Source organism: Excalfactoria chinensis, chromosome 5, assembly GCF_039878825.1.
Source record: "Excalfactoria chinensis isolate bCotChi1 chromosome 5, bCotChi1.hap2, whole genome shotgun sequence".
NCBI lineage: Eukaryota > Metazoa > Chordata > Aves > Galliformes > Phasianidae > Excalfactoria > Excalfactoria chinensis.
In genome coordinates this window covers 32705664-32728880 of record NC_092829.1, presented here as the reverse complement: position 1 = coordinate 32728880, position 23217 = coordinate 32705664, and the positions used below count along the sequence as shown (strand labels likewise).

At 39.4% G+C, this 23217-nt stretch overlaps 1 protein-coding gene across 2 annotated transcripts in view; it reads right to left on the bottom strand.

The window, feature by feature from the left end:
- Positions 1 to 3457: 3457 nt before the first annotated feature.
- Positions 3458 to 23217, bottom strand: part of LOC140253634 (cytosolic phospholipase A2 epsilon-like) — a 30365-nt gene continuing 10605 nt past the window's right edge. For both annotated transcript variants that reach the window (XM_072339378.1, XM_072339379.1), the window contains 18 exons: positions 19801 to 19937; positions 19275 to 19406; positions 17800 to 17840; positions 16346 to 16388; positions 15757 to 15814; positions 15130 to 15296; positions 14926 to 15012; positions 13761 to 13798; positions 12728 to 12875; positions 11754 to 11890; positions 10601 to 10823; positions 10140 to 10254; positions 9292 to 9429; positions 7833 to 7940; positions 6464 to 6655; positions 5537 to 5703; positions 4705 to 4891; positions 3458 to 4048 (listed from right to left, as the gene is read on the bottom strand). In XM_072339378.1, coding sequence (XP_072195479.1) covers positions 3837 to 4048; positions 4705 to 4891; positions 5537 to 5703; positions 6464 to 6655; positions 7833 to 7940; positions 9292 to 9429; positions 10140 to 10254; positions 10601 to 10823; positions 11754 to 11890; positions 12728 to 12875; positions 13761 to 13798; positions 14926 to 15012; positions 15130 to 15296; positions 15757 to 15814; positions 16346 to 16388; positions 17800 to 17840; positions 19275 to 19406; positions 19801 to 19937 — 2330 coding nt within the window. In that variant the 3' untranslated portion in view covers positions 3458 to 3836. The remainder of the gene's footprint in view (positions 4049 to 4704; positions 4892 to 5536; positions 5704 to 6463; positions 6656 to 7832; positions 7941 to 9291; positions 9430 to 10139; positions 10255 to 10600; positions 10824 to 11753; positions 11891 to 12727; positions 12876 to 13760; positions 13799 to 14925; positions 15013 to 15129; positions 15297 to 15756; positions 15815 to 16345; positions 16389 to 17799; positions 17841 to 19274; positions 19407 to 19800; positions 19938 to 23217) is intronic.

The window sequence follows — 23217 nt, the reverse complement described above, 5'->3', positions numbered from 1 at the left end:
TGTGGGTGCAGTCATGTACATGTCCTGTGTTATCTCTGGCGTACAACTTTACATCTCCCAGCTTCCAGAGACACCAATAGTGTAGATGTCTCATGCAGGTGAGTGACTATTTTATAAACTGACTCAGAGCCCCACCTCTACCTGATTTCTTAAACCCAGCTATTCCCCTCCCATTTTCTTGTGCTGCATCTTGTGGTAAAATAAATAGGAAAAATACCCCTGTCTGTACAATGGCTGGAAGTATGCTGTTTGAGTCACTTTGCTCAATACTGGCCAACAGCAGGCTGATAACTAATGATAAGAAAAGGATACCCTTTTATCTGAGCACTGAACTTTCCACATAGCAAGACTCTGATGAAATACAGAAACAGTACATACATAACCAAAATGTAGATTACCTGTGATACTAGATAGGATACAGAAATTAATAGAAAAAAAGAGGGAAGATGCTTTTCATCTCAGACTAACCTGATTGTTGCAAAAGCCATTTTAAGAGATTCCATATTCTTGCCATCCCAGGTCTAGATGTGCAGAGCAGACACACTCAAAGGGTGTTTTATCACTACTCAGCCCAGGCCCAGCCAGGCTGAGTCTCTTCCCAAGAAGCTGTATCCTCTTCTCCTTTCCTATGGTTCATTACTATTACCTCTATTAAGACAAAGAGTCCTGAAGCAATGACTTTCCTTAGCCTAGCTCCACCCCTGTGAATACTCCAGTGCTGCTTTCCAGCTCAGGCTGACTAGCTGCAACCTGGCTCCTGTGCCTGACCCAATGAACCCTGCCAGCCAGACAAAAGATTTATCACCAATGTAGAGCTCTTAGGTTCAGCTGCAAACTGGCCACTGCAGTGGGACACTTACCTCTGCCTCTGTTAGAAGCCAGCTAACCCATATGCCATCTACACTGGCATAGCTTTCAGCTCACTGGAAAAGGATTTAAAAGGGCATGAAAAGCTGCTGCATCTTCAGCAGGTCATAACAGATTATAATTACAGGAGGAAGAGAATGCTTTTGTTTCCTTGTTCTCCTGCTGTACTGCCTATGAACAAAAAGTTATCTATGTCCTGAGCACTTCTGAGCTTATTTGTTAAATATAATTACTAACAAACACAGTTCCCATTCACATTCCCATAATGCATATTCCCATGCAAACTATCCCCATCATCAAAGACGACTTAGTAGAATAAATTTTTGCTATAGGCTATGTTGTTTCGCAATGCTGTGAAGAATTTTCTCTACCTACATGTGCCAGCTGCAGTTATACAGTTTGATGAAATGCATTTTTCAGTAGGTCAGAGCAAACTCTTGGCAACACCAACATCCTCCAGCTATGGTTAAAGTCAGTGCGTTATTCTGACACCTCTTTGGAAAGCTTACTATAAACCAGGACTGAGGCTCTGAAAACATCACTCTCATAGTGCCAACGGCCAAAAAAAACTCAGACGCACTGACTCTGGTCTGTACCATCACTCATCTCCCAGAAAATTAGGCATGCCAGGTGCTGCTCACAGCTTGCCAAGATCAGAAGGAAAGGATACACCCACTGGAGCACCACGCTGTCCCAAATTCATTGGGGGTACTCAGAAGAAAATGCGTAAGCTGAGGCAAAACAAGACTGACGTTTCCCCTGGTGTGGGGAAGGTGCAGTCACTATTCCTTCATTTTCACAAAAGGCAGTCCACATCAGAGATGGCCCTCTGCAGGTGTTGTGGGACTGTGGCTCACTTTGTAGCCCTGCAGTCATCTTGTTCACGATGCTCACAGAAAGCATTTGGGACACTGTGATGTTCTTTGCTAACAACAGTTTCACTTTCCTGGAACAAGGAACACACTGTGAACCTGGAGCATACCACCGAGATGCCTGACTATGTGGAGCAAGGCAGAATTTCACATCTTGAAAACAAGCATTTATTGTCGAATACTGTTTGCACAAAACATTTGTATGTAGCCAGTATTTTCTCAGAGCTGGAGATGATGCAAGTTTATCACAAAAACTTCTCTATTTTTCGACACTGGAGAATTCAGGTTCCAAAGGAGGTAATTCCCAGGGTTATACACAGAGCACAAAGCACCACATTTCAGAACATCACTTGTGAAACTACCATAGAACAATAAAATAAGCACGTGTATTCATTCAAAACCCAAAGATTTTTGTATGTTAAAATATACACCCTGACAGTCATACTATAGATGCACCAAAAAAGTTGTTTTACTTGACATCCTCAGTGATAAAAGCATTGGAAAAGTAATTTCAAACTCATTTGTAAATAAAATTTGTCCTTTTTTCTTGCCAAAACAAAAATCTTAAAAGGCATCATTTTGCACCAAACCAAGCAGGTTACTTGGTTGTTAATGAAGCTTTCAAGTTAAGTTCCCCAGGCTGATGAGGTAGTTTATCTATTAAAAGCAAGTTTATGTTTCAAAATTAAGGTGTGATAGAAAATATTAACATGAAACATTTCGACTTACCAAGCACTTTTCCATGGTTTATTTTAGTCTCAGATTAGGACATCTAGTTAACTTGTCTAGTTAATAGATTTTCCACAAGGACAGTCTATCCTAAGTGAATCTTCAATTTGATTTACTCTTGGAATGGTGTTTATAGATTCGTAATCTTTGTAGCTCATCCTCAGCACTTTCAAGAGTTCAGAAAAATCATTTTCCATTAAAGGAAGTAAGAAGAAAGATTGAAAATGCAAACCTGCAACAAACGGTGTGCATATTTTTGTGCTGGATCCTACAGAGGGCCTACTCATGTTGTTTTAAGATAGCCTTAGTTATTGCAAACTATTAACTCTCTCCTGCCTGTCTGCATATTTTGCTGTAAGTAAACAAATGAGCAGTTTTTGCTGATGAATGCATGTCCTGAAGTAATTATGCAAATTCCCTTGAATTAAGCAATATTTTATTCTCAAGCAGAAGTAGACTATTTTAATTTCAAGTACTTTTTGTTTTAAGAAAGAAAGTTTGATATGAGAAATAAATCAATTTCCCAGTGTTTTTATTATTATTATTTTTAAAGATTCAGAATAAGATCTTGATTTTTTTTAATTTCATCACAAACAATAAAAATTGGCAGAAATTCAGAAGAAATTCTGATGTGGCCCAATTAGACCTTTTGCTGAGGGAAAAACAAACAAACAAACAAACAAAAAACCCAACAACCAACACTGGAAAAACCATACGCTGCTTCCTCCCATGTTGTTCCTTCTGATCTATGTGTGACGCATGCACAGCCCAAGATTCCTCAGGAGATGGACATGATTCACAGTGCTAGCTGTGTGCACACACTTGTTCCTGTTACCTTTCCAACCCCTGGCTGCTCTTCAAAATACTTGCAAAATAGAGTTGACTCAGGGATCTGATGCCAGATTGCAACTGGGTCTCAGGATTTTCTTCATTTTCCAGGTTTGATACATGTTGTTTTCCATGAAGAGAAATTGTAGGGAGAAGACATTCATATTCATGTCCCTTTCTTGTGGTCTGTCAGTGTGTTAGCAAGGTTGTATTGCTGTAGCACCTTGGTGTTAGAAAATGTTCTTCTTATATATCTTATATATAAATTAGGCTTAAAATAAGATTATTTTTAAAAATCTAACAAGAAGTTTAGGTAAAGAGTGTTCTACAGACAACCTTACTTTAGCAAACAAAGCATACGGAAAGATCTCCCAGGCAATGTCCTTGCCTAAAGAAACCACTTCACAGCAATGAAAAAGCCCCGCTGAGCCACATGGGGCAGTTTCCTTTTGTAGTGCAGAACAGCCAGTGTTCAAAAAGCTGTGTTCTTCCTGCATGTTACAAAAAAACTGTTCCGAGAAGACACAGGCAGCTGGATAGTTAACAGCACGTGTTTTGTCTCCTCCTTTGCATTGCTGTTTGCAAGCACTGCATAATCATCTGTGAGTTATTCAGGATATTGTATTCACTGAGGTTCAGCAGCCGGCGGTAATTCTCATCAGTATACCTGACCGCGAACATGCAGTAAGGGGAACACCGACTGGTCAGGTCAAGTTTTCCTTCCTCCATCTCTGAGCAACAGCGCTTGACACCTGGACAAAAAGAGAAGTTGCTGATGTGGTGTATCTCAGTCAGCAATGAGATATTTCCACAGCAGCAGAAAGAGGGAGTCTTTCCTCCAGGAGGGAATTCAGGGTTTAAATGAACCAATAATGCAGTCACGTGTGGCTGCCTCTTGTTAAAGTGTGCCAAGAGCTACAAGGGCAAAAAAGAAAAGCGAGGGACAGCATTATAATGTTTATCTGTAGCTTGCTCAACAGTTGTTTCATTAAAGTCACGGTTCAAACAAGGATATCAGCATCAGAGGTCTCTCCAGTCACCACTGCCAACGTACTAGTAGGCAACTGGTCCCCTGAGCAGCTGGGACCTCTGCAGACCCTGGATGATAGAAGGAAGTTGCTACTTACATAATAGCATCCTGATTTCAGTCTCAAGGAGCTTGCCACCTGGATCCATCCCTGCATTTGCATTTTTCGTGTCTAGCAAATTCAGCAAAAGCAGAATTTTGAATTTTACCTCCCTGCTACCAAGAAGTAAAGCAAGTGTATCCTAACAGCTGTCAGTAAAGGAGAGAAACACAAGGCAGGGGGCCTGGGCAGAAAAAGAAAGAGAACCCCCAGACTCCATCTGAGGCAGAAAAGTGGAAAGTGCTGTCTTGTTTAATGCTTTGCCCCAACTTGTATCTTACCGGGTGCTTTGTACTCTTGGAAGGTATCATTCACAAGCGGAAGAAAAATCACAATAGGGCATCCTGGCGAATCTGAATCTTGGAAGACGTAGCACTCCTTCAGGTTTTTCTTATCTTCATCACTCAAAGAAATATTTGGGAATGGGATTTTCTGCTCCGAGTAATATTTGCATGCCTTATCTAGAGACTGATATGATCAGCATTAGAATTCAGCCTGGCTGTCCTTAGTCCCAAAATGAATATCTATCATTAAGGTTTAGTGACATGGAGCTATAGGGTGGGTTCCTTCTCATCAAGGGTTGCTATACACATTGCTACACATATTAGTGTACCACATGGATTAGTAATCTCAAGATTTCAGCCCAATAACAGAGTTGGAAATTTCATTCAGGATTTTGCTTTATAAAAGCAGAAGAAATTTTGGGGGGTTTAGGGTAAATCAAGTAGTGTTACAAGTGGAAAAGTTTGTGTTAGATAAACTACATAGAATTAATCAGAAAAATAAATCACAGGAAGAAAATGTGTAAGATATTCTACTACATGCTTAGAAGCCAGGAAGGCAAAGGATAACAAATTTTGAATGTACAGTTAAGTCCGTGCAGGCATTATGGCATACATAGATGCAGGACTGACATCACAGCTTTTAAAATGAGGATTTAGACCACTCTCAGCAGATTCAGTTCTCCTTTCCTTGAAGAAGAAATCACCACCTCTTCTAGCATTTGAAGAAGGGAATACAGTAGTTAAAAAGAAAGCAGCTGAATTAATGAAGTGTTCTATGTTCTACAGGCAAACAAAAAGAGACAATACACTGTAACATGATCCTTCTTACCGATGTATGAGATCCAGTAGTATAACTTAAATATATGATGACATCTACTTCCCTCTGTCGCCTTAAAAGTGGTGGACTGCTGGTATTGATGAAAAATCCAGCATCTATCATGCCCAGGTGATCAGGATTTTGCATTAGCTCATTGGGACGTGAGTCCAACACGGTGTCTAAAAGGAAAACATTTACTGGAATAAGAAATGATCTGTTGCTATTTTGATGGGAAAAAAAACAACAACCCACAAAGTTGAACTAGCCATCTGTTAGACCTGGTTTAATTTCATTGTTGCAATAGATAAATATCAAACAGACATGAGAGGGACCTCAAAATACCACCCAAATTCACATTCTTAAAAATATTCAATATTGGGATTCCAAGCAATCTATTTCAGTAATTTGCCATCCATAAACTATTTTTAATATTTAAAGTAAATCTCTTCTGCTTCATTTCAATCACTGTTTCATGCTGTATCCATCTCTGACATGAAGAACAAAATAACCTTTTCCTTTTTTATGTATAGATTCACGCTTCTCCCTTGTTCCTCTTCTCTTTGGACTACAAAGACAAATTTCTTTCAGACTTTCTCTCATAGGTCATATTTTCTGGGATTTTTTTCAGTCATATCTGCAGTTAGAGGCACAGCCTTGCTGAATTAAGGTATTTTCCATGTTCTCATTGTTACTTTAAACTTAGTTCTGTTGGTGGCAAGCCTGCTCTCTCAGTATGGGCCACAGACATCTCAGCTAAGCCACATAAACACATGCTTATATTTTAAAACAAACTTAAATACCTGGTAATTCTTAGTCTCTTCTCTCCTTTCAGGAAAAAAAGATAACTTTAGATTTTATTTTTTTTTTCCCATCAACAGATTTCTTTCAGAATTTCACCCCAAGACCACCTGGACATGATGTCTCTTAAGTACTTTTTACCTTTCCATTGACAGAAGTGCTCATTTTCAAAATAGTCATTATGTAGCTGATAACCTCTCAGGAAATTGTGATGCTGGGCAACTGAGAAGCGGTCAGTTAAAGCACCCCGAAGAGCATTGGATAGGGAGCCAGGAGGTGTGTACACACGAGTCCTTAGCTCATGGGGCCTTGTAGGCAACACTGGGTCTTCATCTAGAGGAGGAGAGAAATGTTAATGAATAATTAATTCATTTTTGTTTCTGGTTGGAGTGGTATGTATTTTCTCCTGTACTCAGCCCTGGTGAGGCAATATCTCAAGTACTGTATTCAGTTTCGGTCTCCTCACTACAAGAAAGACATTGAGACCCTGTAAGATGTCCCCAGAAGGACATCTAGTCCTGAGAAAGGAAAGGCTTAAGGGAACTAGACAGTTCCGTCAGTTAGAAGGAAAGTCGTATCCACACATGAAGATTCTATGAAATAGAAGTAAGCATGAACAAAATGGGGCTAAAGTATATGCTCTCACTCAGTCAGATGGGCAACAAAAGGGCATCATGGGATCTACCACAATAGAGGACAGCTTCTACCCAATAATAACCCACTGCTACATGAGTATATGCTTAATCAGTGGAATGAGAGTATCCCAGGAAATACATTCATACCTAGAAATTACAGGAAGTTTCCAGGGTGACTACATGGAGGTACATGTAGTTGAAAAGCAGAATTGGCACAAGGGGTGGTTTCTTGAAATCACAGTCTGCTATGCCAGACCTGGTGGCTGAGAGTGCAACAGGAGAGATATTGCAGTTTCTATCACTGCACAGATGTATTCCTTCATTTTCAGGATGTGTGCAATTAGAGCTACCATCACATTAAATGATTTAGCAATAAAATTGTGGTTTTTGTATTGCTTCAGAAAACACCCTCTGGGCCTCATTTATCTCTGAGCCAGGATGAATCCAATGTAGTAATTACTCTGTTGAGTAATAAAATCAAAATCCAGGAAATATTGATCAGCCAATGGAAATACAGGTTGATTTCCTGCACTGGCAGTAAAAATAACTTTATTCTCTGACACAGTCTTTGTTCTGTATGGCCGAGTGATAATGAGCAATGACAAAACATTTCCTGTGATGCGTGACCCCTATAAGGCTACCAAGTAAAGACAGAATCTTCCAATCAATAGCATTTTCACAAGTTTAATGATTACAGCCGTATTTCCCTATTTATTCTCTTCCTCTCAGTTTTCAATTTGGGAGAGGAAGTTGCCTTTTTTGTTGTTGTTAATAAGGATCCTATGATTCTGGACTCAAAGTAGTGGAAAGAATTATAACAAAAGGCATTCTAAATGACTAAATGACCATAACTGAAAGGTCTAAAAAATTCTCACCAACTTCATCAATTTTGTCTTGAGTCCATCTGTGCCAGAAATCCTCTGAACTGTGAGACAGTCCCCAGATTTGTAACAGGTTCACAGAAAAAATACTACTCCACATACCTATAAAGAGAATTATTGACAATTAGAACAACAATAAACTCTTTTCTTTTTTCTTTCTCTTTTGATCTCCTAGATTCATTTTGGAATGGCCATAACTGAAATATTTCTAAATGTTGAGGCTGTCCAGTTTCTCTGTAGACCTCAGTGACCTCTATTTCTGTTGCAGTCAGTTCTGTGCCTCATCTACTGCATGACTTTGCTGCACAGTAAAGAAGAGTGGGAGAGAAGTAAATGAGCAAAACCCACTCAAGGAGAAAACTGGGAGCTCAGATAATGCAGACATCACAAAAACATCCTTTTCATCCCTGTCTTTCTTATTCCAGATCCTCCTTTTCTACAGACACTGGTCAGCTTTCATGAGCCCTGAATCATTTCACAGAGGGAAGAAGTGCCTGCTAAGCCATTTAGTTTGTAAGAGAAAAACTCACACCTTACCATTTAAGGACTCACATACTACATGGTCTTCTGCTCTGCTGCGTGCTCTTTCCTCCATCCAGGATTTTCCTTCTCAGACTTTTCACAAGGGAACTGATAGGTTTGCTGACAAAATACGGCCCCTACAGTGCCACCTTTTTATCTGCCATTGTTAACCTAAATACATATTCTAATCAATCTACTGCATTGGTACTTCCTAGTTTTCAGTGGGACACAGAAACCATTGCAGCATGTATAGTAAATAGAAAATGAATTTCCCAGTAGTAGAGCAGGTAAAAAGGACCTACCTGAAAATCAGCATTTTAACAATATTCCCTGGGGTACTGCCTATTTAATATCACAGCATGTGTACTGAAATCAAGGAGCTTATAAGCAGTGTGAATGTAAGAAGAGGTGACTGAAACCAAACTTGCACTGCTCTGTGTTCATCTGTTGGTATGTCATCAATTCTAACTACTCTAGTCTAATTCCTTGTTAAAGCAGTTGGATGCCTTTACACACAACCCATCGGGCATTGACCAGAGGAATTCATAGACCCTTTCCTTCTGGTTTCATTTTTAATCCTGGGCAGCCTACATCTCTAGCATATGGGTTTCTCTACATGGGACTGATGTTATACCTCATAGTGGAAGTACAGCTGAATGTTTCCTGCAGTGTCAAAATGTCTGTAAATTGGAATGCATTCAGAGAAGAATCAGAAGCATAGAAAATATGTGAAACATTCCTGACAGTGGAAGAAGGAGTTTCATGTATTTCATCTATAAGATGGAATTTCAGACAGTTTAAGCATAGCAGAGCAGTGAAAAGAAAACAAAAAAGTAGATGAGGGATCCTATAGCAGCAGTGAGTAGGTCTGACCAGAAATGTCCACTTGCCCCGCTACTCTCTGAAGAGCCAGAGCAATGCAACACTTCACCTTGTAGGTAGCAGATCCGAGATTCAGGCAGCTTTTTTAACATGCGCCCCATGAAGAACTTGCTTCCAAAATTCTCTGCAGGGATGAACGCGCCATACTTCAGCAGCCCCACCTCGTAGGGGGTGAACTCCACCCACTCTGTAATACCAACACAAAAGGAGACTTTGAGCTCTCTAAGGCTCTCAGCTGGGGACAGAACTGCTAGGACATGAACCAGTCTGAATTCTGTTTGTTGTGCTGTCTTTGCAAAGTCTAACTGGTAAACAGCCACCTACAGAGCCAAGCAGCTGAGCTCAGATGTGGTGGCAATGGGGTTTCCTTAATCACAGGGAGGTAGGAGCAGTCTGCCCAGTGATAGTGGCAAGGGAAAGACAGAGTGTATGTAGTGATGTAGTTATTTTCCTCCTCTTCTCTCAGTCTAGCTTTTTCTGCTTATGAAAAATCTAATCAAAACAATGAGCAAAGGTGTTGGGAGTAGGCCAGATGCTTTCCTAGTCTTTATTATAACTGTGAGGTCTTTCTTGATAATTGAAAAAATGAAGCACTTAAGATACAGGCATTTACAAAAAGCAGTATTTGATTCTCAGACAAATTCAATACTTTTTTACTCTAGGTGCTCCATCTAATATCTCCAAAATGGCTTTTCTGGCAGGGTTTTGATTCTGTATGTCTAAAACATTGAAATAGCTGATCTGTAATAGCTCATGTATTAAAATTGCATTGAGGTAATGGCTATTTCTCTATATAACAGCAAATAAACCAGGGCTACCAAGCAGAGAAGAGCAAATCAAATCATAGGAATCCAGTTGCCAGTTTTAGCACCATAGGATCTGAAATATTGACCATACCTTTGAAATCCTGAGTGCTGTAGTTGTCCCGGACGCAGACTGACACATAGATGGGCAGTGGGTTCTGGCCATCACACAGCGCTTCTCGTTGATCCGAAAGTTTGTGGGGGTCTTTCTGGTTTTGAAGAAAAACTGTTGTGTCAGAAGAGGTGGAAACAACTCAACTCTTTCTGCATGTGTAATCTGCACTTCAGGTAAACTGCCTGACATCTGATTTTACCTAAAGGTTAATCAGAATCTAATGGCACTTGCAAAATAAGTCTGCATTCACAACATATTCTACTGACATAAGCTTTGGAGATTATTGACAATAAAGATTTCCAAGCATTTGTTGACACAGAGAACTTCACTTTCTTTGGAGATATGGTGTCTGAACTGATAGGCAAATTTTCTCTCTATTCAGCAGAAATAAGAATAGTAAGTTAAAGCAGTTTGCTAAGAAAAACAATATACATCATTACCCCATCATTTAGTAAGTATTCAATCATAAGCCCCCAGAGATCAATAAATGATGTCCTGTATCCCTCTTCTTTCCGCTGACAGAGCTGCTTATTGTAATACTTCATGCGATCCATAGAGAAGCAGCCCATCTTGCATTTGGTTGCTTGTTTCTGGGCTTCACTAATATGTGAGTCAAGGTCCTTCTGTGACCAGTAGGCATCCCTGTATAGGTTGGCCATGGTCCTGGAGAAAGATGCGGCAGGTAAGAAAAATTAAAAGGAGAAAAAGAAGACTTCAAACTTTCTGCTTCTGGGGACAGAGGTCTGCATTTAGGGGTTTATATCTGTTTGTACGTGCTTTATTTTTGGTGCTCCATTCAGCTGAATGATCTTTCCAAATCCTCAACAACTGTCTTAGAGATACCCTTGAAGGATATGTTATATACTTCTAAAGTTCTTGACTGTTTTATGTTTTTAAAGACAAATATGCAGCACTATAAGCAGTAAGATCCCCAGATATAAACATGAAGAAATAGACTGATTTTTTTTTGCTTGTTCTATGGAATAATAAAACAGTTCACATCAGACACTGTCTCTTCTTTTTGTATCACTTACTGTTAATCTTACAGTATCACTATGCTTTATTTTAATCAAAGAAGTACAGAATGATTTGAGTTGGAAAGGACCTGTAAGATCATGTAGTTCCAGCCCCTCTGCTATAGGCAGGGACACATCCCTCTAGATCAGGTTGCTCAAAGCAACCTGGAAACAGGATCAAGAGTGATGCCAAGGGCAGCCTTACATCCACAGTAAAAACTTAGAAAGCATTTTGACAAGTATGAGACAAGCATGTGTAACAGTCATATGCATACTGAACTGCTGTAAAGCCTCAATTCAAAAGTGCAGTAAAGAACTGCTAATCCAAAATTGTACATAAAGTCAAGCTAATGTTTAATGGTCTGTAATTGAGAAGGCCTTTAGCCAACCTAGTTTTTCAAGCTCACTTTCAAAAGAAGAGGGCCTAAAAATTACTTTAGCAGTTTTTTGGAGAAGTTTACAACTTCCAGTACCAGGCTCCTCCTTGGCAGCTATCAGTAGTTCTGTGACAGCAGCTCCATGCAAAAGCATCATCCTCACAAAGACTGGTCCACCCTCCTGCATGTACTGGCCTTACCATGTGGTTCCAGACAGCCCACTGATGTAGGTTACACAGTCCAGGAGATTTAATTTCTTGAGTCCCATGAGACTGCCATATAGTCCTGTCATTGACTTTAGTCCACCACCTGTCGTGATGATAGCCACAACAGGGACCTGTTGGCAGAGGAGAATGGGACAGTCACACTGATAGCACTCAATGGATTACCATGGAGTGTGGCCACCTTTCCTAGACTGGTCCTGATCTAAAAGCCTGGGTCCCATTTTGGAAGGAGAGGCTCTGAAACAGCAGTGTCTGATAAATATGTGTTAAGAGATCAGCTAAAATCTGGGTTCCTGTCCATATCTAGTTTAGGGCAAATAGGGCAAATGAGGGCACAGGAGAACAAGAAGGAAAAAAAAAAAAAAAAAAAAAAAAAAAGCAGCTTTATTTGATGGTCACTATGTGTTTTCTCTGTATTTCCCATCCCTTCGCCATTCTGTTCTGTATCATGAACATGAATCTACTTCCATTTCTTGAAAGCCTACATGCCAGCCCCAGGAAGAAATACTTCCACTGTTGCTGAACAACTCCCATCAACCTTGTTATTCATCACTATCACTAAGTTACTTCAAAGCATAGGATATTTACTTTGCAGTGGAGATGTTTATCCTAAGCTTTCAGAAATTGTGACATTTCAACACTAGAAATCTTTGCTATATAATAGATTTAATATGCACATAGTATTTCTGAATCAAGCCAGCTATAGACTAGGAAAGAATGGATGGACACACCTCAAGTCTGACAAAGTGCAAAGTGAGAATCAAGTAGAATAGAACTGCTGCAACTGCTGTTTCTTGAAATAACAGAACTTAGCAGCAAAACCACACAACAGACACATGGCTCATTTTGCTGACCTCTCCTCTAGAAGTACACAAAAGTGCTAGAAATTCAGGATCCAGCCCCACCACACACACACACACACACACACACACACACACACACACACTTACTTCATGATCCTGTAGATCCTCTTGTAGGTGAAAAACATTTTTCAGGGCGCTCGCTACATACTTCTTCCTTTTGCCCAGGAAAGTCCTCTCATCTGAACATAAGTCAAACCCAAAGCGCATGTCCAGATCTTGCTGGCACGAACAGTTACTACGATAAACACAGGCACATATTTTACATATTAACAAACTAACATAGATAGATAGACCAAGGATAATCTACCCTTCCTTTCAAGCAGGCTTATGCAGTGTGATAGGAATGTGAGAATATTCTAACTATTTTTGAAGGAAAGGAAACCATATTAAAATTAATAAGATTAACCGTTGGCATTCTATCCCATTAGCAATAACTAATTAGGAAATAATATACAGCATTTTAAAACGAAATACACGTACATAGTCTAAAAGAACTAGCAAATTCAAAAATCTATTCAGATGTTCTAAAATGATGGTATTGAGTTCCCCTTTCCCAAAGAATCCCAGTGTGTGTTTTCTCATTGCAAATCTAAGAACAGTTATCCAAATGTTGGCTTTTGAGCAGCGGCAGTGGGAGCATATCCCCCTCTAGCGGTGAGCATTGCTGAGGAGAAAAAACTGAATTCAGAATTAAATTACTTTTCTCTTTTGCTTTCCAGTTAGGCACAAAAAGAAGAGATCAGCTTGCCCCGTGGTGCGTGTTACACGTAGTTATGGATAACATGAAACATCTTCATGTTTCCTGAAGAGTTCAATATTTGTTCACCTCTTTTTTATCTTTTTGTTGTCGTTTTCTGTTTCTTTTTTTTTTAATCAACTTTATTATTTTTCTGAATTTCAGAGACCGAAATTAATAAAAAATAATATTATGTGGTCAAAGTCCAAATAGCACTAAAATAAATACATGTTAATTAGCACCTACTGCTGAAAGTCAAATTCTAAGCTTAATGATTTATAATATACTGCACGCATGTTTTTCCATTTGCGTACATCCTTTCCACATGGTTTAAACAATGTCAAAATCTATAGCTCAAACCTTTAGGAATAGAATACTCCTTACCATCTTTCTGCTTTCACATTCAAATCAAATCTTTTCTCCTGAAAAACAAATATATAAACAGTATGTTTTTATTTTCATTTGAATGTTTCTTTTTCCCCTTTCTCTCCCGGGGTCATTGCTTGACTTAGAATCCAGCAAGGTTTGGCAATAACTAAATCAAATGTCTGAGATTTCTGCATATATTTTCAAGACCATATTCATCTGTCCTCTGTGGAATATTCCTACCCACAGATCTCAAGTGCTTCCAGGCCACACTAACAAACTTCATACAAAGGATGCTGAGATTAGTGCAGTAGGTCCAATTTCCTGTGTTATTCACAAACTTTTTGCAGCATCCTGAAATACCCCTTATTGTATGCTTCCCGTTCTTTATGCTCTGGCATGCAACAACAGATCTTTGACCTCCTGCCCACAGTCCTGCAGTGAAGAGACTGCAGTTCTGCACTCATTATTTCTCAGATTTACTCTGCCTTTAATTATTATTGCAACCTTCATACTGTTAGTTAACTGACAAAGGGTGCTCTGTTCTAGGGGGATGTCTTAATGGCCCTGAAATCTGATGTTCTCTCACTTTGTATGTGATTTTCCCTGGACATCTGTAGGTATCACTTCTCACTAACACAATATTTTACAGCAAGGATCTATTTCTTATTCTACTTCTTATCAGTTTCTTCAATTAATTTCATCAAATGTTATACAGCCATATCTACTTTAAGCAATATTCTCATCACATTATTTAAAATTCACATACTATTTAATATTTTATTAAATTTATTTTATTTAAAATTTTTAAAGGAAATAATTTGCTGTAGGCAGATTTATTGTCTTTTCCATAGCTTGTGTTCAAAGGGAAATTTCTTCAGACCTTAAGCATCCATGAACATGGATATATGTACAGAAGGATCGTGATATTTTTTAAATCACTCTATCTGCAACTCTATCTGGCATGTGATGTAGACAAATGGAGGAACAACCTGTTTCTATGGAGAAAACAGCCAGAGAAACAGAGTTCTTGTTTGTTAGTTATGAGAAAAATTCAGAATATTTCTTACCCTTTTGGCATTTACCCATTTATCCCACACCTGTGGGACAGCATTACAGGGCCTTGCAGAAGGAATGATTCCTACTTGAGTGACATTTTGCTAATCAAGAAAGTGATGCTCACCTCTGCAATTGTCGTTTTCATTCCCATAGGAAGCGAATTCAGCATCAGCACTGGGGATCCTGTTTCTGTACTGAACCTGCAAGACCACTGGGAAAACAACAGGCTTTAGGACAAGAACAGTCATGGGTTTACCCTCTCCAGCTCCTCCCACCTTCTAGAGAGTGACTTATTGTCAGTTCAACATTAAGGCCACTTCCAACGTACAGGGTGGTAGCGTCTCTTCTTTGGCAACATGACATCCAATGTTGGCTCAGCGTACTTGATATAGTGGAATTTGGTGGGACCTGATGGGCTGACCACTCCATCAGGGCCCAGTGTGATATCCTGTGTCCCTTCGAAGGATCCTTTCACAGTAAGGGAAAGCTCCTTCTCTGAAAAAAAAAAAAAAAAAAAAAAAAAAAAAGCAACACACAGAACAAAGCATAAGAGAAAGTCAACATGATTAAGCTGGTAAATTGTGCTGTCTGATTAAGGGTTGTAGTGTTTGGACCACTACACTGCCTAATGTAAAGGAGTGCAAGTAGCAAAGGGAAAAAGGAAAAGCTGAGACTTTTTTTCTTGAAAGAGGACTCTACATATTCTTACTGTTAGTAAGTGAGATCTATACAAGTGAGATGTCAACTTTGATGCAGTTCTAACAGGTCTTGTTGGCATATACCTAAAGGATTATGGGATACAGTCATCGAAGTTTATAACAACATAATGAATTTGCCTGGTGCTAATTGCACTGAATAATGCAAATACTGTTCGTTTCACCAATTGAATATGTTATATGAAATAGACATCCTCTCACTAGTAGGCTCTTGCTAGATACCAAAGCAATAAACTCACTTGACTTTTTCTGCTGCTTCTCATTCACTTCCACTTCCAAGCAACAAAGTTCACGACACTGTAAAAGACAGAACAAGAATAGGTGAGAAAGATCATCACATTTTCTGAAAAAGCATTGCTGTTAATTGTGTTTTTGGGGGACTGTTTGTTTGTTTTATGGAATTCACATCTCTTTCACACTATGTAAGTATGCTTATCTAGTGCTGAGTTTACCTACTGGGCATGGTTCATCTCCCTTGGAGGGAATGAGCTAGTTAGGTTATCAACAAGTGGCTTCACAGTCTCTTTATAACTGTGCTTAGATAAACAGCGGTATGTAATTGAAGGAGCACTGGTACCAGATGAAAATGGGGGAAAGTATGTGTCTTGAAATATAGCACAGACAGGAAATAATTGGATACTATTATTCATTCACCAATGAACAGGGAAATAAAATATTCCATTCTCAAATTATCTTAACAGGAAAGGAGGAAGAAAGAATAGCATACAGGCTATCGAATGGCTCACAGTTTTGCTAATGCCCAGGCTTTCCTATCCCTCTGTATTAAGTAAACAGTTACAGAAAATTTCTTAAGAAAAAGACACATACCACTAAGACTCCATTTGTAGCAATGCTTTCATAAGGACCGGACCTTTGATATAAAAAGAAAAACATAGCTTTTTAGATCAAACAAATGCCCACCTATCTTTGTTCATGATGTTTGTCTTTCTCCCCTTTAGAAGAGTGAGAGCCAGAGGGACCCCAGCAGCTATGCAAGAAGCTCCTTTTCCATGCTTTCCTGGATTGAGTACTGCTCTGAGGGCATTTGCTCCAGTGCCAAAGCTGAATGATACATGTCATGACTAATTTTTTCATTATTATTTTTTGAAGTGCAACATCATGATCATCTAAAATGGAATCTGTGAGGAGGCAGTCAAATTTTTCCTGTCACTGTAACACAAAGCACAGATATTCCACCAAGAACTTGCTAAAACACATGCATATTATTGCAGGATAAGAGAGCTCTGTGTATTTGTTGATGTGCAAATATAATCAAAGGGGGAGAGGATATGAATTATATGGGAAAAAAATCTGACCATGCTGGTGGGAAAAAAAAAAAACAAAACACCACAAAACCCTGCACTAGAATATCAAACACTTTGGCATTTCATTGAGCAGGGAAGAAAGAGAATTTTCAGGAGCAAAATGGTGCTACAAGAGAAAATTTTATGGATACAAAGGAAACCTAAACAAAATGGTTCTGCCCAGAGTTCAAACAGAAACAGGCTTGAAAAGATCAGTATATTTGCATGTACACATAAGCTTATGTGTATGCACTTAGAAAGCCTTCTGAAACGTCTTGCAGAAGACGAAGTCTGACACTGCTGATGGAAGAGATGATGCTGGGAACTATGCTCTGAAATACACTAAATACAGAACAAGCTGGCAGGAGGGATCAGCCAGGTGTTTAAATCCAGCAGAGGTTGCAGTAATTGTACTGAAGAAGAATCACAGAATCACAGAATTGTAGGGGTTGGAAGGGACCTCCAGAGATTATTGAATCCAACCCCCCTGCCAAAGCAGGTTCCCTTCACCAGGTCACACAGGTCGGCGTCCAGGTGGGTCTTGAATATCTCCAGAGAAGGAGACCCCATAACCCCCCCGGGCAGCCTGTTCCAGTGCTCTGTCACCCTCACCATAAAGAAGTTCTTGCACAGATTCACGCAGAACTTCTTATGCTCCAGTTTCTGGCCGTTTCCCCTTGTCCTGTCTCCACACACTGCTGAAAAGAGTCTGGCCTCGCCACTTTGCCCCCCACACCTCAGATATTTATAGACCTGGATCAGGTCCCCTCTCAGTCTTCTTTTCTCAAGGTTAAACAGACCCAGTTCACTTAGCCTTTCTTTATAGGGGAGATGCTCCAGGCCCTTCACCATCTGTGTGGCCCTCATGTTGTGTTTTTTCTTAACAGAAATCCCACAACGTTTGGTATCCAGTACTGTTTCTGTGTTTTAGCAAACAGTCAGTGCTGCATTTTTTAAAGAATCAGCATTATCACTTACAAGGTCTCCAGTTTGAATTCAACTTCTAGCTCCTCCTTGGCCTGAAAACAAGAACAGGAAATTAAAGGAAGCAGTGTGATGGCTTCTCCCTTGTCTAAACCCAGGTAACAAGTATACAATATTGAAGTAATTGGTTGCAATGTACAGCCTGTGATAAAGATACCAGTGTGGAACATCAAAAACAGCCATTTAAAATCAGATAGTTTCACGATTCCTTCCTCACCTACTTCCTTCTACTAGGTATATCAAAACTATCTGTGTTTTTACCTCTTACTGAATATGCTCCAGTAAGATCATTTGCAACTTGTTCTGCTATCTGAATTCTGCCTTTCCCTCCTACCTATTCCTGGCTCTATTTTGCAATGATGAATTATCCTTGCTATTAGCTTGGAAGTTAAAGGTACTTTCCACTCATCACTTCTTACATAGTAAACAAAGACTGATATTATTGAGTAATTTAGTTAGAGTTATGAAACTCCCTGCAAGACAGTGCTGATATTTATGAGTTATTTGTAAGTAACCTAGTTTGGGTACCAGAAACAACTTGCAGCAAGTCCAACCTCATCTATAGATCTTAAAAGGAATCAAATCTCTTTTTCCCATTTTACAGATGGGTAAATAAGTTACTCATAGCCTGGAAAGAACGCTAATGCCCAAACAATTGTCAGCTGGCTTTGCATCAACTAAGGTATCATTGTAGTGCACTGTAGAAGACACTGCTGGGATACAAACAGATTTCAGCTTTCCTTCCTGGCATGGCTTCAACATGGCAGTAGACAAAAGCAAAGAGGCGGAGGGCAGTGGCTACGAATTATGTGGAAAAAAAGTCTTTACAGACCACTCATTCTGCAGCAGATGCAGAGCCTTGGTATGGCTCAGAGATAGCTAGATCAGATCCCTCTGTATACTGCACTGTTTCATATATTCGCTCCTTAATCATTTATAAAAGCACAACCAGGAGGGGCTCAGGCTTTCCAACCCAGATTTGTGACCACAGTTTTTGCTTACATTTATGTTTTGAGTGGAAGTTAACATACAAATTACTGAGATAAATGTTCCATTGTAGATTTAGAAATCTCACTCCAAGTTTTTGGAATTGTTTTGTAACTCCCCACTAGTATCTTGACTGCTGTATTTTAAACCTATTGGAGTCAAATAGCTTTTGAAATTGGAGCAGCAGTTCCTGATTTCAGTCTCAGGATATAAAGCAAGGATACCATGATAGGAGAACCAACTAATGCTGACTTCTGGCAGTCAAGTAGCTGTAGCCAAAAAGGACTTCTTCTTGGAAAATACCATAAAGAAGGGTTTCAATAGACTTCACTAGAGACACGGAAGTAGGACAAAGCAGTGCAATGCATAGGGCAGGAAACTGAAACATTACAATTTATGGATAAGTCTTGAAAACTCAAGTATCTGTGCCCTCCATACCCCTTCCTGCCAGATCTTACAGACACCAATCTCACAGAGCTTACCGTTGAGCTGGGCTTGAAATACAGGAGCACTGTTTTCTCAATAGGAAGTTTAGCAATATCAAAGAGTGTACAGAGAAGGTGGTCATCTGGCGTAGCAAAATCCTCATCGTACACTGTCAGCTCCAGCACATTCTGGGAAGACAAGGAGAGTCACACCAGTTACACACCAGACCTTGTTTCCCTTCACATTATAATAGTTGAGCTGCAATGAAAGACCATGTGAAGATGGAGTTCTACAAGAAATTTGAATTCTGTGACCTCTTATTCACACCATTTCCAACAAACTCTACAGAATCAATATTGCTTATTTAAGGTCTAAGGTTTTCTGTCCTAATTTAACTCCAGACTCTGTAGCTATGCCTCTATGAACAGTTTAAATAGAATCATAGAATGTTTCCAGGTGCTGCAACTCATTTAACATTTTTAACAGTCCCTTATCTCTCTCTGTACTGAACTCCTGGGACAGATCAGGGGATAGGACCCACCAAACTCAGACATCTTCAGGCAGACAGATTTGGTTCCTTACCTTGACTTTACTCTGAATCCTGAAGTAGAACGTTTCATTCCACACTGGGTCATTGGAGTTCCTTACTGTTTTGGTGCGGCACTTTTCAATTGCTGCTGTAGGCAGCCACAGTGAAACATAGCAATCAGCCTGGCTTACTGAGCAGGGAAAGAAACAGAGCATTGTTAATGTGAAAGTAACCAATGCTGCGTGAAACTAAAAAGGTGGCTGTATGGTACTTACAGCAAGTATTTATTTAAAGGCAGAAATGCCTGAGGTAAGGCAACTTCTTCCAAGATATTTTCTGAGAGGGAAAAAGCACGCGGATGATAAGATGCAAAACTTTCTGTCACATGGACAGTTCTTAATAGTAAAATGAGCAGACACCGTGTAATGCAAAACGTACCTAATTCTGAGATTGGGCATTCTTATATAAGAGAAGCAAAAGTGATGGTAACAGTAAATGGAAAGTACTCTTCAGCAGAAGGTAAGGACTCTGCAGGCAGGTCAGAGGAGCAGAGCTTACACTCCACTTATGGAGAAAAGCAAAAACTCTCCTCACTGCAACCTCTTCTGGTCTTACCCAGCTTCCACGTTTCATCTTGAAGTAATATATAGGGGTATATATGTATATTTTGTATTTATAGTACCTATAATACTGTGTATAGCATTTATAATAGTAGAATGTAGGTGTACATATTACAGTTATACACATATGTAAGGGTCTGTCAGCAGCAGCAGTCATCCTTGTTCAGAGTGCCATCTTCTGCACTCCCTCACTCCTACCTTCTCCACTGCTTTTCTCTCTTTTCCTCCTTCCCTCTACTTTCTTTCTGACTGTTAGCCAAGGCTACCTTCCTGCTCTCTGTTCAAGCCCACAGATACTAATTAACCCAGTAGCATCTGTTTCTCCCACACAGAGAGCACAGCACAATGGGCTTCACAAACTGATGACTGTGAGAATATTAATTCCCAGGGAGGTATCTTTTCTCTTCATACATTTTGTTTGAACACCATCTCTCTTCATTTTCTGCTTTCTTTACGCGCCTAGCAATTTTGCATGAAGCTCTGGGAGATGTACTCAGTTCTTCACAATTCCCATAGGCTTGGATGAACATTAAGCAGCACCAAGAGCATCATTAATAGACAACAGAGAGACACTGCAACATAGTTGTTGCAGATTCACAGCAAGTTGCTAGGAGACTGACTGCTAAAACTGAAAACATTGGCTGCTCATCCTAAATGTCTCCCCAGTGGGGTTATGTCAATTCAGCCTGATCAATCTGGATGCCCTGTACGTTTTCCTCGCTTATGCACATTTGTACACCTCTGAAGGAGGAACAAAATGTCCCACATGCATCTTTTTCAAGTGAAGGAGTTGATCTAAGACCTAGATTTAAGGTCTACTTGTCAAATTCCAGTATTTAGTTAACATGTTTTCAGGAATTATGTCTATCTTGGACTACTACTGCTACTCTGAGAAAGTTTCATCTGGAAAAGGTTAGCTTTTGCCAAAAATGAGAAAGAAAAAGAAAATAGGCTTTATTCACACTAAAAATAAAACAGAATGTGTAATAATTTCACTGCCAAAATATAACCCTTTCCACCTTTCTGCAGAGTTGAAGAAACAAGCTAACCTATGGTGAATCTGGTGAATACCTCCCCCTCAGAAGCTTGTATAAGCATTGATTTGTTTCTATATGACTGCTTGTTATTTTATTTTTGGGATTCTGATCTCAGAAATTCTATGCACATAATTCTTAAGAGTTTTGAAATTGCAAAATAATAATAATAATAATAATAATAATAATAATAATAATGCTTGCATACTCCAGAAGCAACGATACTAATTTTAAAATGTAATTCTGTATGACTACTGTTTAATACTGGAGATCGATGCCTACTTAGTCTACGCTTACAGTGTACTCAGTTCAACTGATGTGAGTCATCATTCTTGCATATTAACTGTGCTTTGAGATACAAAGCATATCAAACAATCCTTAATTATATGAGTGGGTGCCGGCATACTCACATAGTATTTAATTCAAAATATTACTTCAGTTCTACTTGCACAACCTCTTTCTGCAACCTGATTATTTGTAATTCCATCTTTCCACCTGATGTGCAGAAGAGTGTAGACAAGTCCTTGATGAAATTTTTCTGTTTTATTGCATCATCACACAAGTGCCACAGGCATGGGCAGGGAGGGAGGTGCAAATGTAGAGAGTGTGACCCAATGATACAAGCTAAGATATGGCAGTTATATCTCTCTCAGAGTTGTGACACAGGAAGTCCTCTGATACACCTTCTAGAAAAACACGACTACCACATGGCAAGATGGAAATAGGATTGCACAGTAAATCTAGACCTTAATCTTTCAGAACTTGTTCCCAGGCTCTTCCTGTACATGAGGCTGTAGTGCCAGCTGCTACCATTCATACTGAAATAAGAGAGTCTAAAGACTGCAGGATTATAGTTTCCCTTCTATGCTCACCCTGAACCTAACTTCTTTCACCCTGAAGATACCCTTTCATGAGTGGCCTCAAACAGAACTGCTAACAGGTCTGTTTTGTGTTTAATATATGGCCTTCTTGCACATGTGCGTAATGCATGTTCTTTAACTCCACAGTGCTGGTTTTCTTTTCTGTTCTTGTCACTTCTCTGCCATGTGACAAACAACTGCAAGTCTGTTACACAAACATTAGAGACAGGATGAGGAATCCATCTCTCTGCACCTGCTTTGATAGCCTTTTGAGAGTAATTAGTTGTGACATTTGTCTGAATGTAATGATTATAGAAACTTTTGTTGTGTTGTTCATTTTATCTGTGTCAGAAACTTTACTTAGGGGACTAAAATGTTTGCTTTTGTCAGTCAGTCTTCTCAAGGTTCTACAACCTAATGGCAAAATTATCCCTTGCTTTTGGAAATATGGGAAGATTGTCATGATAGCAGTGATAGTTATAGCAGCAGTAAGGGCACCTGGCCATAGAAGCATTCAAGAGATTAAGACTGAAAGTTTGATGGGAGAGAGACAAACAGATCCGCCAGATCTACTCCACCAGGCTTTTTATATGTGTCAGTCACATAGAGGTACACTTAGAGCTAGGGGGTGAATATGCCATGGAACAGAGCAAGAAGGATCAGTACACTGAGCAGTGCCTACTCAGCAGCTCCTTGGTTTCATTTCTGCTTATTAGGAATTCAACTTCTTAGAGAATAGTAGTATTAAATTCATGAAACATGCTTTCTATAAATGTATGAGAAAAAAAGTAAATTTACTAATGGGCATAAGGATTCATCCATACATGTAAAAACATTCCTTTCTTTGGGAGAAAGTACTTATTCTCAAAAGCACATTCATTCTTCAGCAAGAAAGGGCTAGAATAACATTGAGCAAAACAACAGAAAGCAACAAGGGCTGACCTGGTTTGTAACAG